The sequence below is a fragment of the Eutrigla gurnardus genome (assembly GCF_963514095.1).
Source record: "Eutrigla gurnardus genome assembly, chromosome: 2".
Classification (NCBI taxonomy): domain Eukaryota; kingdom Metazoa; phylum Chordata; class Actinopteri; order Perciformes; family Triglidae; genus Eutrigla; species Eutrigla gurnardus.
In genome coordinates this window covers 369245-385898 of record NC_139916.1, presented here as the reverse complement: position 1 = coordinate 385898, position 16654 = coordinate 369245, and the positions used below count along the sequence as shown (strand labels likewise).

Here is a 16654-nt window from a genome sequence, read left to right as displayed (position 1 = left end):
TAGTCCTGCTCTGTTCTAGTCCTGCTCTGTTCTAGTCCTGATCCGTTCTAGTCCTGCTCTGTTCTAGTCCTGCTCTGTTCTAGTCCTGATCTATGTGGAACGTGTCTCCATCTCCACCTCCTCTCTCCCTCTCCTCCTCCTTTCTCTCTCCCTCTCCTCCTCCTCTCCTCCTCCTTTCTCTCTCCCTCTCCTCCTTTCTCTCTCCCTCTCCTCCTCCTTTCCTTCTCCTCCTCCCCTCTCCTCCTCTTCTGCACCTCCTCCCCTCTCCTCCTCCTCTCTCCCTCTCCTCCTCCTTTCTCTCTCCCTCTCCTCCTCCTCTCCTCCTCCTTTCCTTCTCCTCCTCCCCTCTCCTCCTCTTCTGCACCTCCTCCCCTCTCCTCCTCCTTTCTCTCTCCCTCTCCTCCTCCTCTCCTCCTCCTTTCCTTCTCCTCCACCCCTCTCCTCCTCTTCTGCACCTCCTCCCCTCTCCTCCTCCTCTCTCCCTTTCCTCCTCTTTCTCTCTCCCTCTCCTCCTTTCCTTCTCCTCCTCCCCTCTCCTCCTCTTCTGCACCTCCTCCCCTCTCCTCCTCCTTTCCTCCTCCACCTCCTCCTCTCTCCCTCCTCTTCTCCACCTCCTCTCTCCCTCTCCTCCTCCTTTCCTTCTCCTCCTCCCCTCTCCTCCTCCTCTGCACCTCCTCCCCTCTCCTCCTCCTTTCCTCCTCCACCTCCTCCTCTCTCCCTCCCTGCTCTTCCTTCTCTTCCTCACACCAGGACGTTCCCGTCTCTCCTTTCAGCTACTGCAGATTAGCAACACAAGCATTTTTGCCCCCCTTCCCTTTTTCTTTAAAACCACAACCATCATTGTGCCATTTCATTTGCTTTGCAGCGTTTCTCGTAAAAGCTTTCCAAAGCGATCCCTTCTCCGACGCTCGTCTTCTAATAAAAGGATTGTTGTTTGACGTCTGACTCGGAGCCCTGGAGCTCAGCAGCCGTTGGCTGGCAGGGCAGCAGTGGAAAAGTGGTATGAAGAGAGCAGAGGGAGGAGGCGACCCGGAGATAAAAACACACCAGAACATATGAGTCACCCTTGCTGTAAGCTAGCATGCCGCGATTGGTTTACTGGCACCAGAGTGGTGGTGGCCATGTTGCTATGTAATTAACATACAGCAGGCCAGGCTTTTCTTCAGTCATATGTCCCAAATTATATCCTCCCATAAATCCATTCATAATGTGGTGTTTCTCAGTTTAGGCTGAAGGGTTGTGCATCTGATTCTCCTAGTCTGAGGGTACGGTTCTGTTAGTCACGCCGATGCTTCATGCCGGGGCTGGTTTCAGGGTGTAATTTCCATTTGACCGTTAGCAGCTACTGTTTGATCCCAAACCTCCACGAGGAGAGAAGGAAGGAGCTAATTTCGGTAGTTTACAAAAACACAGTAAAAGTATATCTGTTTTTTCGTCTGTTCACCATGGTGTGTCCCGCTTGTCGCCTAGCAACCACAGGGTTTGGACTTTGGAGTTGCATAGCGGCTTCAGGGGCCAACCGACTTTTTTGGTGCGTGAAGGTCGATTATTTTTAGGTGCTGGACACTGATCATCGATGAGCCTGTTCAGATTTCTTGAACACTGGTGTCATAATACTCGGAGAGTGACGAGCTGAATGTAGCAGAGTTAGGTCATTGGGTCTGGACCGGTCCTATCACAACGCCAAGTTTGATTTTATTTGATGCTGACCATAGTGAGTGAAACAGGCGAGCTCACAGAGCGCCCTGTTAAACGCTTTATTAATGCAAAATTCACGCTTTGGAATGCACCTCGGTGTTTGGCTTGGAGTTCGGAACATACTCCGGTGTTTGGTTGAGGTTCGGAACATACCTTGGTGTTTGGTCGTGGTTCGGTACGCACCTCTGTATTTGGGTTGGGGTTCGGTACATACCTTGGTGTTTGGGTCGTGGTTCGGTACGCACCTCTGTATTTGGGTTGGGGTTCGGTACATACCTTGGTGTTTGGGTCGTGGTTCGGTACATACCTCGGTGTTTGGTCGTGGTTCGGTACGCACCTCGGTGTTTGGTCGTGGTTCGGTAGGCACCTCGGTGTTTGGTCGTGGTTTGGAACATACCTCGGTGTTTGGTCATGGTTCGGTACGCATCTCGGTGTTTGGTCGTGGTTCGGTACGCACCTCGGTGTTTGGTCATGGTTTGGAATATACCTCGGTGTTTGGTCGTGGTTCGGTACATACCTTGGTGTTTGGGTCGTGGTTCGGTACATACCTCGGTGTTTGGTCGTGGTTCGGTACATACCTTGGTGTTTGGGTCGTGGTTCGGTACATACCTCGGTGTTTGGTCGTGGTTCGGTACGCACCTCGGTGTTTGGTCGTGGTTCGGTAGGCACCTCGGTGTTTGGTCGTGGTTTGGAACATACCTCGGTGTTTGGCCGTGGTTCGGTACGCATCTCGGTGTTTGGTCGTGGTTCGGTACGCACCTCGGTGTTTGGTCGTGGTTCGGTACGCAACTCGGTGTTTGGTTGTGGTTTGGAACATACCTCGGTGTTTGGTCGTGGTTCGGTACGCACCTCGGTGTTTGGTCGTGGTTTGGAACATACCTCGGTGTTTGGTCGTGGTTTGGAACATACCTCAGTGTTTGGTCGTGGTTCGGTACGCACCTACATACCTGAACATCCAGTTTCACCTCTATGTTCCAAAGCATCTGTGATATTTCTGCTACAACTAAATGAGATTTGTTTTGATTTGTGGAGCTGAAATCAGTAAAAAAATATATCTCTAAATAACTCCTGTTAGTCTCTATTATCCAATTCGATACATATACCTGAGATAATTTGAATATGTCAAAGCCTCAAAGATCTGCATGACTAGATGGACTGGAGGTTAGATGCAAGATGTTTGTGCTGCTTTTAAAGGAACTTTCTAGTTTTGTTGTGTGAATTTACATGAATCAAATTTCCAGTTTTCCATTTTTAAAACGTGTTTATTTTATTTTATTTGCAGCTCATATATCTGCATTCCTAGATTTCACTGAATGAGTGTCAAAGTGTGTGATGCTGACTGGAGGCCACCAATGAATTTTTTAACACTAGAAAATGGGCTTTAAGATGGATTTCCTCTCGCAAACATGCGGCTGCCTGTCGCCCCCCCCCCCCACCACTGGAAACACAGCAATTCTCTCTACGGCCTCCCTCGCCTCCCCTCTCTCCCTTTTTCCCCTGCTTGTCCATCATCACTCACTTTTTCCTTACCTGCCACTGTTTTCATTCCTCACATTCCCAAGTCATCATATCACAACAGCATGCTCCTCCTCCTCCGCCTCCTCCTCCTCACTTCTTCCAAAGTAAGAGTCTTATCTGTGGAGCTGTCAGGCCTCAACAGCAATGTTCTCCTTCTCTGCTTCTCCTCCTGCTGCAACAATGAACTGCTTCCTTGGTGCAGACACTCAACGCCTCCTTGTTATACCTCCATTCCCTCACTCTTGACCCCTTTATCTCTCTGACTCTCTTCCTTCCTTTCTTCACTATCGCAGACTTCACCCGAGTTCGCGTCACCAAAATGCTGGTCTCTGGAGCTTCCCGATAGTCCCAGTGGCTTTCTGTCTAACGTGTGAATGTGTCAGTGGGGGACCTAACTTTGATGAGAACACCATTTTTTTCATTTTAATTAACAAGTGGGTTGAAGGGCTACTTGGATGTGGTTTGCTGTGAAACCGTGCACAGACCTTTTTACACGTCTTTAAAGGCTCGTATCTCTGAGTGGCTCTGGGTTTTAATGTTACATTAATATTCATTGTACAGGGTGGTAAAGTTTGGCTTGTGGCGATCAGAACGTATGAACGATTGAAGGGGTGACCGTCGATTGGTCTTTCATTCAGAATTCAGAATGATAGAGTCGAGATGTTTCTGGTGGTCCGTTCATCAGCAGTTAATCAAACCATGTGACCCATGCGTGTGCTCTGGAAGACCAGTTTACATTATGGATACGACAGATCCATCCAAATCAGATTACTTTTTTTCTTTTGATTGAGACTTTTGAACCAGTTTCATTTTTTGGGGACATTATGACCCCAGTTTGCCCGTGGCATCCATTTGAATTTCAAGTGCCACGCCCCTTTTTGACACATTGGAATTTCTCATTTCATTTGTTGGAATATTTGGAGGTCCATAACTTATGTTCTAATAGTAATAGAGGGCTGAAAATTGGTCTATTAGTTCATTGTAGTTTCTTCTACACAATTCTGAAGATTGACCAATTCTATTAAATTTTATTATTGTCCAAAACGACCATGACAAAATGATGTCACTGCTTCTACAATTGCTTGGATAATAGATAATAGTGTCTTTAACTATTTCCAAGAAATTGTGGAAGCAGTGACATAATTTTGTCATGGTCTTTTGTATTGGTGAGCACTGCGTCCATAGATGTCTGGCACACTGACACAATAAATGATATGTTGGAATGGCACCCAACAGGGGATCTGTCTTTGGTCCGATGGCCATGTGAGGATGTCGCTGACACGCTTCATGAATTTCGCAAAAACGTCACCATGTTCATCTGAACGTTCAACAATGTTTCCAATGAACCAGTCATCATCATAGATACAGGCAATGTATTTTCCTGGCTGGAAAATGTAGTTTTGTGGCTGATCTGACTTCGAGTGTTCTGCCTCCGGGTGTTCTGTATCCAAGTCTTCTGAATTCGATTGTTGTCCTGCATCGACATCTGTGAATATTGTATCCTGTGATATTCTTTTCATCCGTATCTTATCTTTGGAAATTGGTATAAAGCAATGATGCGATCGTGTTCCACTGATCGTTTTGGCCGAGTCGTAACGTCTCTCCAATTTGTACGTTTCCTCGTGTTTTTTAATATTTTCTGCACTAACAAAGAAGAATGTAATGTTCTTAATGTTTTCTTTTGCCCATTGAAACATCTCCATTGGTGTCAGAATGTGGTTTGCATCAGTGGCCTGCAGACTTGCTCGTGCTACAAGTCGCTTGTCACAGGCGGGTCTCTTTCATCGGGGATAAGGGGTTAATTTGTGATTTTCAGGAAATGAATGGCCAGCAGTCTAAATATTTATTGTTTGCCATCACTGAGCATAATACTAAGTTATTTCCACTATTTTCATGCTTTATCATCACTAAATTCTCCCTGATCTACATTCCAGACTTCTGGAAAAAAAAAGTCCAAAATCGTGCATTTTGAAGAATAAAATTCATATGATGGAGCTTCATAGTCAAAGGTTTTATTTCATTAAAAGAAAGAATAAATATGTACCTTTATCTGGTATAAATCCCATTAGGATCATCAAGTGCCCACATGGTCATTTGGGGGTCCAAATATGGGGTTCCAAAAGAGTCACCTCTGCCCGGGAGGGTTTTTGGACCCCCATAAAACCCCCACCACCCTTCAAATTCATCTTGGCAAGAGCAAAGTTCCTAAATATGACGACTAATCGTGTTTAGAATAAATATGATCATTAATCGTGGTGCTAGGGGCACCCAAAAATGAAAAATCACACATGCCGTCAAAACTTTTTAGGACTTTGTTGACCCACCCAAACAGTAAGGAATGTTGATTCTGCCTGAATAATTGTGTAGTAAAAACTACAATGAACTAACAGACCAATTCTATCTAGCCTTCTATCACTATTAGAACAGAAGTTATTGCCCTCCAAACATGCCAACAAATTAAATGTGAAATTCCAATGTGTCAAAAAGGGGTGTGGCATTTGAAATTCAAATGGACACCACGGGCAAACCGTTTGAGATATTGACCTGAAACTTCAGATTCCCTTGTTTGGTAACATAAGGCATATTTTCACAGCTTTTCAGCAAAATCTGAGAGGTGTCATGTACATGGTACCCCGATATTGGCTGTTTTCATATGGAATGACACTATGTAATTTGTGGCTGCTAGTTAATACAACAAATGTGTTTTGAAGCAGAATATTTCATAAGATAAAAAGTGACTTTTGTGAATGATTGCATTTTCGAATTGACTTTAGGTTACACAGACGAGAGAGGAAGAGAACGTTTTCATAAATGTTGTGACTGCTCGCTGTGTTTGTGTTTGAGAGAGCTAACAGGAGGATGGCGTGCCCTTGTATGGATACGACTTGGATTGTGATATTAAGATAATAATGTTCATTCGAACATTGTGCTGTGATATTATCACACCAAGACACAGACTTTTAAAAGGGAGACACGTTTTTTTGTCAACCTCGATTGGACGATATGAAAATATAAATGGTCTGCCAACACGACTTAAGGTGAAAGCCATATGACTTAAGACTGGTGAGGATTTGACCAGTTTGGAGGAGAATACGATGTGCTTTCACGTTGGCAAGGTCCTTGAGCAAGGCATATAACTGCTGCTTTGGAAGGCTATCACACGGCTCAGTTGCTTCTACACCTTGTCTTTGCCCTGAGTTGCCCTTGCATCACCTTTAATAGGTTTCGAGGTCCTCGTTGAGTCTCCTTCCTCCTCGCTGCCCGGCCCTCTGTTCTTCTCCAAATAAATCTTCCAACATGCAGGCTTTCCCTGGCTGTTTGAGAGCACTCACGCTGCAACCTCGCCCGTGGTGTGTGTTGTTGGGAGGCTGGAGGAGTCTGAGAGAGCACACGTAACCTTTAGGGCTGAACATCAAGCTCTCTTGTGCCAGGAAAAGATGGGAAATGTTTTTCTTGACATTTTGGGGTGATTTTAGTATATTTTTCGTGTCCTTTTATATAGGCAGGGAACTACAAGTGCTCTGCTGTGTTCATGTTGTTATAAAAGGCGCTATCAGGTTTTGTTTTAAGTCTCACTGAGTTAGGAACACTGATGTGTTCACAACAAACACTGAGGGGATTTTCACCTCCATGTAGACACCAACCAGGTTTCCTCCATCATGGCTGGAATAACTACTATTGCTGCTTTGTACATGTTGTGAAGTCCCAGATACTTAAACTATTAGCTGTGATTTAATGAAATGAGAAGGTTGAAGTCAGCTTCACAGTCAGCTTCACAATAATACATTAAATGTGTTTCCTGCACTATCATTTTCAAGATGGTTTCAAGAGTCCAACTGTCTGAAGACTCAACCAATCAGCTGCTGATTGTGTGTCCTGTTTGTGTGTGTGTGTGTGTGTGTGTGTGTGTGTGTGTGTATATATGTGTGTGTGTTATAGTGTATGTTCTCCTTGTGTGTGTCCGTGTTTCTGAAAGTGTGTGTGTGTATGTGTATGTGTGTGTGTGTTAGTGTATGTTCTCCTTGTGTGTGTCCGTGTTTGTGAAAGTGTGTGTTCTCCTTGTGTGTGTGTGTGTGTTCTCCTTGTATGTGTCCTGTTTGTGAAAGTGTGTGTTCTCCTTGTGTGTGTGTGTGTGTTCTCCTTGTATGTGTCCGTGTTTTTGAAAGTGTGTGCGTGTGTGTGTGTGTGTGTTAGTGTATGTTCTCCTTGTGTGTCCTGTTTGTGAAAGTGTGTGTGTGTGTGTTCTCCTTGTGTGTGTCCGTGTTTTTGAAAGTGTGTGCGTGTGTGTGTGTGTGTGTTAGTGTATGTTCTCCTTGTGTGTCCTGTTTGTGAAAGTGTGTGTGTGTGTGTTTGTTCTCCTTGTGTGTAGCCTGTTGGTGAAAGTGTGTGTGTGTGTTCTCCTTGTGTGTGTCCTGTTTGTGAAAGTTTGTGTGTGTGTGTGTGTGTGTGTGTGTGTATGTGTGTGTGTGTATGTGTATGTTAGAGTATGTTCTCCTTGTGTGTGTCCGTGTTTCTGAAAGTGTGTGTGTATGTGTGTTAGTTTATGTTCTCCTTGTGTGTGTCCGTGTTTGTCAAAGTGTGTGTTCTCCTTGTGTGTGTGTGTTCTCCTTGTATGTGTCCTGTTGGTGAAAGTGTGTGTGTGTGTGTTCTCCTTGTGTGTGTCCTGTTTGTGTGTGTGTTCTCCTTGTGTGTGTCCTGTTTGTGTGTGTGTTCTCCTTGTGTGTGTGTCCGTGTTTCTGAAAGTGTGTGTGTGTGTGTGTGTGTTAGTGTATATTCTCCTTGTGTGTGTCCTGTTGGTGAAAGTGTGTGTGTGTGTGTGTGTGTTAGTGTATGTTCTACTTGTGTGTGTCCTGTTGGTGAAAGTGTGTGTGTGTGTTCTCCTTGTGTGTGTCCTGTTTGTGTGTGTGTGTGTTCTCCTTGTGTGTGTCCGTGTTTCTGAAAGTGTGTGTGTGTTAGTGTATGTTCTCCTTGTGTGTGTCCTGTTGGTGAAAGTGTGTGAGTGTGTTCTCCTTGTGCGTGCTGGTTACTCCATTAATGGCGTGTCTAGGGGGCGCTGGTTACACCATTAATGGCGTGTCTAGGGAGCGCTGCTTCTACATATTTTATCAACCAGGATTTATTAACCACAGAATTAACGGTGGGAGCCGTGGAGCACAGGATGCATTTGTTTTGTGTGTGGATGCGGTGAAACTCTCCTGGGATCCGTTTCTCTCCATCAGCCTCCTGTCACAGGGATGTCCCCAGTCCTGTGATTGGCTGAGTTTTTTTATTTAGTCTGGTTTACATTTGAGTTCAGAGCGCTGCTTTGAGCGTGTTTGTGTGTCTGAGGGCTGAGTGGACGTAGCCACAGAACGCCTCCACCTACCCGTCCTCATTGCACCGCCTCTTTATTTCTGCATCTCTGAGGAATATATATATATATCACCCCACCTTCCTTGGGTTTACCTCACAGTCTCGGTATGCGTCTGCTTTGTTTCCCTCAGATCACAGAGATGGGGAAGGACTGCCTCCCTGCCTGGCTGCACTGGGATGCCAACAGCAGGATCCTGCAGGGTCTCCCTTTGGAGGAGGACAAAGGTGTCCATTACATCTCGGTATCCATCTCCAACCACAGCAAATCCTCCTCATCTTCAGAGGTGTTCTCCATTGAGGTACACCCTGAAGATCATTTAGACGCAGACTCAGCCCAGCTGGCCTCCAACCAAGCTTCCACTGAAGATGATGTCCAGCCGTTCATTTGTAGCAACGAGGAACCGGTCACGGTGCTGACGGTGATCCTGGATGCCGATTTGACCAAGATGAGTTCAGAACAGCGAGTGGACCTCCTGGATGACATGAGGAGCTTCTCTGGGGTGGAGCTCCAGCACATGAAGATACTCCCTGTGGTCAACAACAGGCTGTTCGACATGTCTGCGTTCATGGCTGGGCCAGGGAATGCCAAAAAGGTGAGAAAATACCAATTTAATCCTGACTCATTTAATCGGCCGATATTGACCAATTACCCATATTTCTGTATTTGCTGTGTATGTTAACATATTTGAAAAATATGAATTTTTAAAGAATGTAATGTAACAAGTGCCACTGGAGTAATTCAGAAATGGTGCCATTAAAAAGTTTGTCCAGCAGAGTGCACCCTCAATAGCTAACAATAGATAGTTGTTATTTATTTGAGCTACAATCTATTTGTTTGACATACTTTGTGTGACGAGTTTGTTGTAGCTGTAACGTTTGCGTTAAAGCAAAGAGGACGATCCGTCAGAGAGGGTTAGTCCGGCCGATCTGCTCCTATAAACGGGATTTTCTGTCTTTGTTATCAGAAGTTCTTTCAGACAGTTAAGGCCCAAACAAGCTACTCCTCCACGTTCTACAGTGACGTGACCAACGCTTCTCTGAAAAGTTACAAGATTTACAAATTGAAATGTTTGGCACGACAGCACTCAACCACGCTTGCTCAGAAAAAAGCATTATGTGGACTCAGGCCCTAAACCACCATGTTATAACAGACATATTGCACGTGGCCAAAGTACCATTTCGACATCGAACAACAAAGTTGTTCTATGTTGTAAAATGCTTTAGACAGGCATGATAGCTCATAGCTCTTCTGTTCTTTCTTGCTTTTAACTCACTGCATCTCCCTATAGAACATACTTGACTTATCATTTTGTTTGATTGAAATTCAATTAACAATAATTCTCAATGCCTCCCCAGGTGGTGGAGAATGGCGCTCTGTTGTCCTGGAAGCTCGGCTGCTCACTAGACCAGAGCACAGTCCCAAACATCAACAGTGTCCAGGGTCCTGCAAAAGAAGGCATGATGTCTGCCAAGCTGGGCTACCCTGTGGTAGGATGGCACATCGTCAACAAAAAACCCCACATCCCTAAAAGGGTGAGGCGCCAATTGAACAACACTCCTACACCTATTCTGACGGTGCTTCCTCCAACAACTGTAGTGGAGCCTCCAGTGAGGATTATCCCAACCATCTCCTCTCCCTCTATCGCTGCACCAACCGAGAGCTCTGCTCCTCCTGTAAGAGGTCCCGTTCCCCTACCAGGCAAGCCTACAATCAGAGTCCGTGACCCGATTGCCCACACCCCAACCCTAGGACCCCCTCAACCAACGAGGGTAATGGAAACCACCAGCACCATTCCGATCCAGCCTACCATGACCAGACCTACATATGTGGAGGCTACTGCTACACCACCTGCACCTACCAGAAGACCGACCAAGAAACCTAAGCGACCCAAAACCACACCGGTGCCCAGAGAGCCAAAGACCTCCACAGCCAAGCCGTCCAGACGTACCACACCATCGCCTGCCATCATCCCAGACCCGTACAATGACAAGCCTGTCCTGCGTAACCCCATCGACCAGGTCAATGCTCTGGTGGGCACATATTTTGAGGTTAAGATCCCATCTGATACATTCTTTGATAAAGAGGATGGGACAACTGACAAGCTGCGTCTAACTTTGAGACAGAACCACAATGAAGTGGTTGGGGAGGGCTCCTGGATCCAGTTCAATACCACCAGCCAACTTCTCTATGGCCTGCCTGATGTCCAACATGTGGGAAAACATGAATACTTCATGCAGGCAACTGACAAAGGTGGCCTGAATGCAATCGATGCTTTTGAGGTCCGTGTGAACCGCTGGCCCATTAATGACAAGACCCCTGTGATCTTCACAGCCCGATTCGAAGGCGAGCCGCGTTCCGTAGCAAACGATATCCACAAGAAGATACTTCTGGTCAAGAAGCTGGCATACGCACTGGGAGATCGCAACAGCAGTACAGTCAGTCTACAGAATATCAGCAAAGGGTCTATTGTTGTGGAGTGGACAAACACCAGCCTCCAGCAGCACCCATGTCCAAAGGAACAGCTCGCAGAAATGAGCAGGAGGCTCAGCAATGCTGACGGACAGCCCACACAGACCTTCAGGTACTCTATGGAGCCTGAATTCAGGCCACTGGATTTCAAGGCCAAGGGGAGGGCAAGCTGTAGAAGATATTCCTTCATCCCTCCAGGAGAGATTATCATACCAGAACCTCCAGCAGTCACTCCAGCTCTAGGAACAGGCAGGCAGAGCACAGATGACGTCTATCTCCACACGGTCATTCCTGCCGTGGTGGTGGCAGCTATCTTGCTAATAGCAGGTATCATTGCAATGATCTGCTACAGAAAGAAACGAAAGGGCAAGCTGACCATCGAGGACCAGGCCACCTTCATCAAAAAAGGCGTGCCGATTATCTTTGCCGATGAACTTGATGACTCAAAGCCGCCTCCATCTTCCAGCATGCCCTTGATTCTACAGGAAGAGAAGCCCCCACTTCCACCTCCAGAGTACCCCAACATGGCCACACCAGAGACCACTCCCCTCAACCAGGAGCTTCTGGGGGAGTACACAGCCCTGCGGGACGAGGACCCCAACGCACCTCCCTACCAGCCGCCACCTCCTTTCACCACTCCCATGGAGGGCAAGGGTTCCCGTCCCAAGAACATGACTCCCTACAGATCTCCACCTCCCTACGTGCCACCCTAAGACTTGTTTCACCCTCCTCTCATTGGGTGGAGGGATGGATGCCTGAGGAACTGACAGTTTCCATTCTGGTGTTTGTCTGTCTGGACATTTACAGGGAGAGATGACAAGAGGTGCTAAAGTTCAAAACAGCTACAGGGGACTCTGGTCTGGGAGGGGGCTTAATGAGTCGGGTGGGGGTATAAAAGTGGACTGATGGGCTAATTGGTTGGAACAGCTGGGAGGGACTACTGTTTCAGTGGTAGCCCAGCTACTACAGTGGCCTAAGACAAACTAATTCTTGTCACACTGGCTTTTGGATCGACAAGTTGGTCCAAAGCAACGATTGGGAGACGTGTTCTTCCTCCCCAGTATTTTTTTTTCTCTGTTGATTTAAATTAATGGCTTTTATTTAGTTTTTTTTCATCAATATCCCAAGGTCCTTATTCGGTTATATTTCTGGACTGAATCATTTGCCTAACAACTTTTTTGTGTGTTGCTTTTAAATAATAATGAGAAGACAGTGAACTGCCACTAGACCACTGCAGGCGACAACTCCTGCTTTTAATAAGGAGCGTGAGATTCTCTGAGTATAGAAAAGCTAAAAAAGCTATCATGAGGATCTTGAATCACAGAAGAGGCAGGAAGGCGGGAGGCCGCGGCAGCGTGTGAACCAGTGGCTGTTTCTTCACATTCGATGCGGTTTGCCTTTTAACACACAGACGCTGTCTGTTTCTCTGTCCTTATTCACGATGTCTAGTCAAGAGGACAATAACAAGTTAGCCTAAAAAAAGATTTAGACATGAATAATACATCATTTGTTTGTTTTCATTGGTTTAAAAATTCACTGTATATCTGGATGATGTTCTTATAGATTGTGTTATATTTTTTGGTGGTGGAAGGAGGAACTGCCTCACTAAAATAACCTGCAGGAGCTCTTTATTCCTGTTTCTGATACGACGATAGGTCAATAACTGTCTCATCGCTCAGCAGACCTAACGTGCTCAATAATGTGTGATACAAGCAGCTGGGACATGAATTGTTGTTTAATATGAAATAGATTGACTGCAGTTTGGTGTAGATTTGGATGCTAAAGGTGTTGTGTTAAGCAGATTTCATGACTTCGACTGTTCCCTGAGGTTTGCAGAACTACAATAGAAGTTCAATGCCAATACCGTCCTTTTCTACATACATACCTCAAAGATGTACGCAAACAGGAAAAGGGCCCCTCCAGTTTATTTTGGACCGGGGATAATTATTTTTTTATGTAACGAGGCAGTTGTCTGCAGTCCGAGGAGGAACTTTGTGCCATGGAGACTCTCCCATGTGGGTCAGTCCACATTTTAGAGGTCACAGATGCTTGAGGCAGACATTCAGCTCACTGAACAAAACGGTCACTGAAAACCTCCATTGAATTTTTTTACAAAGTTTTTATACAGCCTCGAATTGTTTTGATTATTAAAAGAAAAGATGATTAATTATTAGTCTTCTGTGATTTGTAAAATCATAGCCTAGAAGTTCAATTATGTACACTTTTTCTTTTTCTGTCATGGGTCACATATTTTAAGTGTTTTATTTTGTCGCGTGTGTTTGCATATCGACATGTATCTCCCACTATACAAAGATGGACATATTTTATGTAATCACATATTTTAATTTGGTGTCCTTTATGTTTGCTAATGAGTTTCGACTGAAAGTGACCCTTTGCAATAATAATGTACGGCTCAGTCGCTCACTGACTGGTCCATGCAGGCCAGAGTGACTGTCATTATATTGTTGGTTTTTGCAGAATGCCAAGGCTTTTTTGCTTATCAAGTGTGCATTGTCATAATAAAACCAACTGGTACAATTAAAAACATCTTCATTCATGTATCCGATTGAACTCATCCTTGCTGGTTTTGTTGGGAGTTTTACACCGATGGAGAATTCTCATCCTGGACTGATGTTTATGGATGAGGTTTTTGATCACTGTCACTTTTCTACTTCTCCCACTTAGCCTTGAATGGATAAATCAATATGTCTCAAGTCCACCAGAGGTAATCTCTCCGAGACGGCTTGCTGTCTGGCAACCATCTCGGGGCTTTGGGCTAACCGAACCGGTCGCACTGCTGTCTTTTTGTACTAAATGGTTCTGCTATTGAATGACTAGTTGGTCTATTCAGTTTGAAAGCTCTGCCCATTAAAAAGGCCATGCTGTGAAAACACTCTCTCAGCTCCATCTGTCTTTCCCACACGTCGCGTACCGATCATTTGCATCGATTACTCGGAGTATTGATTCCATGTAAACAATTTGCCAACTCTGTTGCACCTCTGTGATTATTCCTGACAGTTTCATTTGGAAGCAGAGGAAGCAATGATTCCCGTATTCCCAAGATGTTGCTAGTTGCTAAAATGGATAAATGGATGGTGACAATGACGAAGATGAATGGAGGATTGATATCGGTACCCTGGAGACGAGATGTACAAATGTGCACTTTGACGAGGTCTTCAGCATCCAAACTAAATCAGTGACATGAGGAGCGTAATCATGTTTTTTTCTATATGTATGGCCGTGCTCGTTACACCAGGACTACGTACTGCAGGAACTTTAGTACTGCACAAGTTCATTCTTGTCTCAAATGTGCTAAAAATCTGATTGGGGGATTCTGGAAGATTATAGATGTGCTGAGGTTGCATTTTTTCAGGGTCTAATCAGTTGCCTTCAAAGTAGCAGACGAGCTGGATCTATCAGAGGGTGATGTGGTGATGAGTGCTCTTATGTTCTGTTGTCTCCCACAAACCTAAAGTACACTCTGACTCAGTTTCCAGAGAAACCTTTGAAATGGTTTGAAACACCAACAAAACTAAACAACATTGTTTAGTGTGAAATGGAAACAAAACAAGGACACAACAAAAGAACTTGGTTATGTTAGGTCAACAGGGACTCTTCTCCTGGGTGAAAGTCCTGTGTTTTTGGACCACCAGACCTCCACACTACGTGGACTTCCACAGACTCTCTGAAACGGATCTGTGGTACGTCCTGAGCAAACGTAACCCAACAGAGAATCCACACATCCAGTTGACTTTGTGTGTGTGGCCGCCGGCACACAAGTCCAGCTCGCTCCTCTCAAAGTATAAATCTATACGTGATGGAGCAGCCAACAATAAGATGTTTCCTTAGAAAGCACACGGATGTATTTTAATGGTGATGGCGTTCAAATAAGATTTTAATAAACATAACATTTCAGAAAACGTGATATAAAAATAATCTTAATATAAATAATGTTTCACAGTTATTATTGCCTTATTTTTACCCGTCGTGTCTGCCGTTAAAATTGGGCTTTATTGCCATAAACAACAGTCACTTTTGGCTCAGGGGATTATGAATTATGTTGCAGAGCTCGAAATCAAGAAGTCTCTCTCTGAACTCAACACAGTTCAAAGTCTGGACCACTGGATCCTGTTTAGGAGAACCTGCAGGCTCACTGAAGTAAAGTTCACTCTGAATCACGTTTGCTGCTGCTTGTTAGATTAGATCAGATTAGATTATGGTTGCTGGTCACTATTTTAGACACCTTCACCTTTACTAGCTACTCTTAGTTTCATGGAGAATCTCCTTCAATCCAGTCCTACTTTCAGACACGCTGTGAGCAGTTAATCCTGAATGATTCCTCTGCTCCACCCTGAGGGTCTATGTGATGTAGATCCGGTCCTCTGCTCCCCCCTGAGGGTCTATGTGATGTAGACCCGGTCCTCTGCTCCCCCCTGAGGGTCTATGTGATGTATACCCGGCCCTCTGCTCCCCCCTGAGGGTCCATGTGATGTAGATCCGGTCCTCTGCTCCCCACTGAGGGTCTATGTGATGTAGACCCGGTCCTCTGCTCCCCCCTGAGGGTCTATGTGATGTAGATCCGGTCCTCTGCTCCCACCTGAGGGTCTATGTGATGTAGACCCAGTCCTCTGCTCCCCCCTGAGGGTCTATGTGATGTAGACCCGGTCCTCTGCTCCCACCTGAGGGTCTATGAAAACGAAGCAGGCATCTACAGTTTTCTTCATTTACCAGCTGCTCACGTGACTGTGTCTGTCTGTCTGTCTGTCTGTCTGTCTGTCTGTCTGTCCAGCGATCCAGACGCGCCTCACTTCCCACACCTCCACCCCCCCTCCTTCTCTTACCTCTCTCTCTCTCTTAGTCCTGTCTCCCCCTCTCTCCCCCTTTCCCTTGCTGTGATTGAGGAACACATACAATTTTAAAGTTTGTTTTTTTTTAATTATGAAAAAGGAAATATAATTACATAATATACAAAAATAAATGAAATGTGTGAAGAGGAGGAAAAATAGCTCTTCATGACTCAGCTTACTTCAGATCTCAGATCAGTGACGTAAACTCTGGTTCTCTGTCTGACGTCACGTTCAAGACGCCAGGACGTCATTTCTACCCACAAATCACAGCCTTGTGAAGAAAACACGGGGTTTTCATGATTTAAACAAACAGGTAAACAAAGAGGAGACATGTGGGGACGGAGACGCCGAGTGGACTAGCTGGACCGGGACAGAGACACCAAGTGGACTAGCTGGACCGGGACAGAGACACAGAGTAGACTAGCTGGACCGGGACAGAGACACCAAGTGGACTAGCTGGACCGGGACAGAGACACCAAGTGGACTAGCTGGACCGGGACAGAGACGCTGAGTGGATTAGCTGGACTGGGACGGAGACACAGAGTGGACTATCTAGACTGGGAAGGAGACGCCAAGTGGACTAGCATGACTGGGACGGAGACACCGAGTGGACTATCTAGACCGGGAAGGAGACGCCAAGTGGACTAGCTTGACCGGGACGGAGACGCCGAGTGGACTAGCTCAACTGGACTAGCTGGACCGGAACAGAGACTCAGAGTGGACAAGTTGAGACCTCGGACCTTCTTGGGCTTGCTCGGTGCCGTTCAGA

The 16654-nt window shown here is 45.7% G+C and overlaps 1 protein-coding gene across 1 annotated transcript in view; it reads left to right on the top strand.

The window, feature by feature from the left end:
• dag1 (dystroglycan 1) overlaps window positions 1–13599 on the top strand; it is a 36001-nt gene extending 22402 nt beyond the window's left edge. Inside the window, exons 3-4 of the mRNA XM_084034343.1 lie at window positions 8700–9161; window positions 9925–13599. Of these exons, the coding sequence (XP_083890469.1) occupies window positions 8700–9161; window positions 9925–11751 (2289 nt within the window). The 3' untranslated portion in view covers window positions 11752–13599. The remainder of the gene's footprint in view (window positions 1–8699; window positions 9162–9924) is intronic.
• Window positions 13600–16654: the final 3055 nt, after the last annotated feature.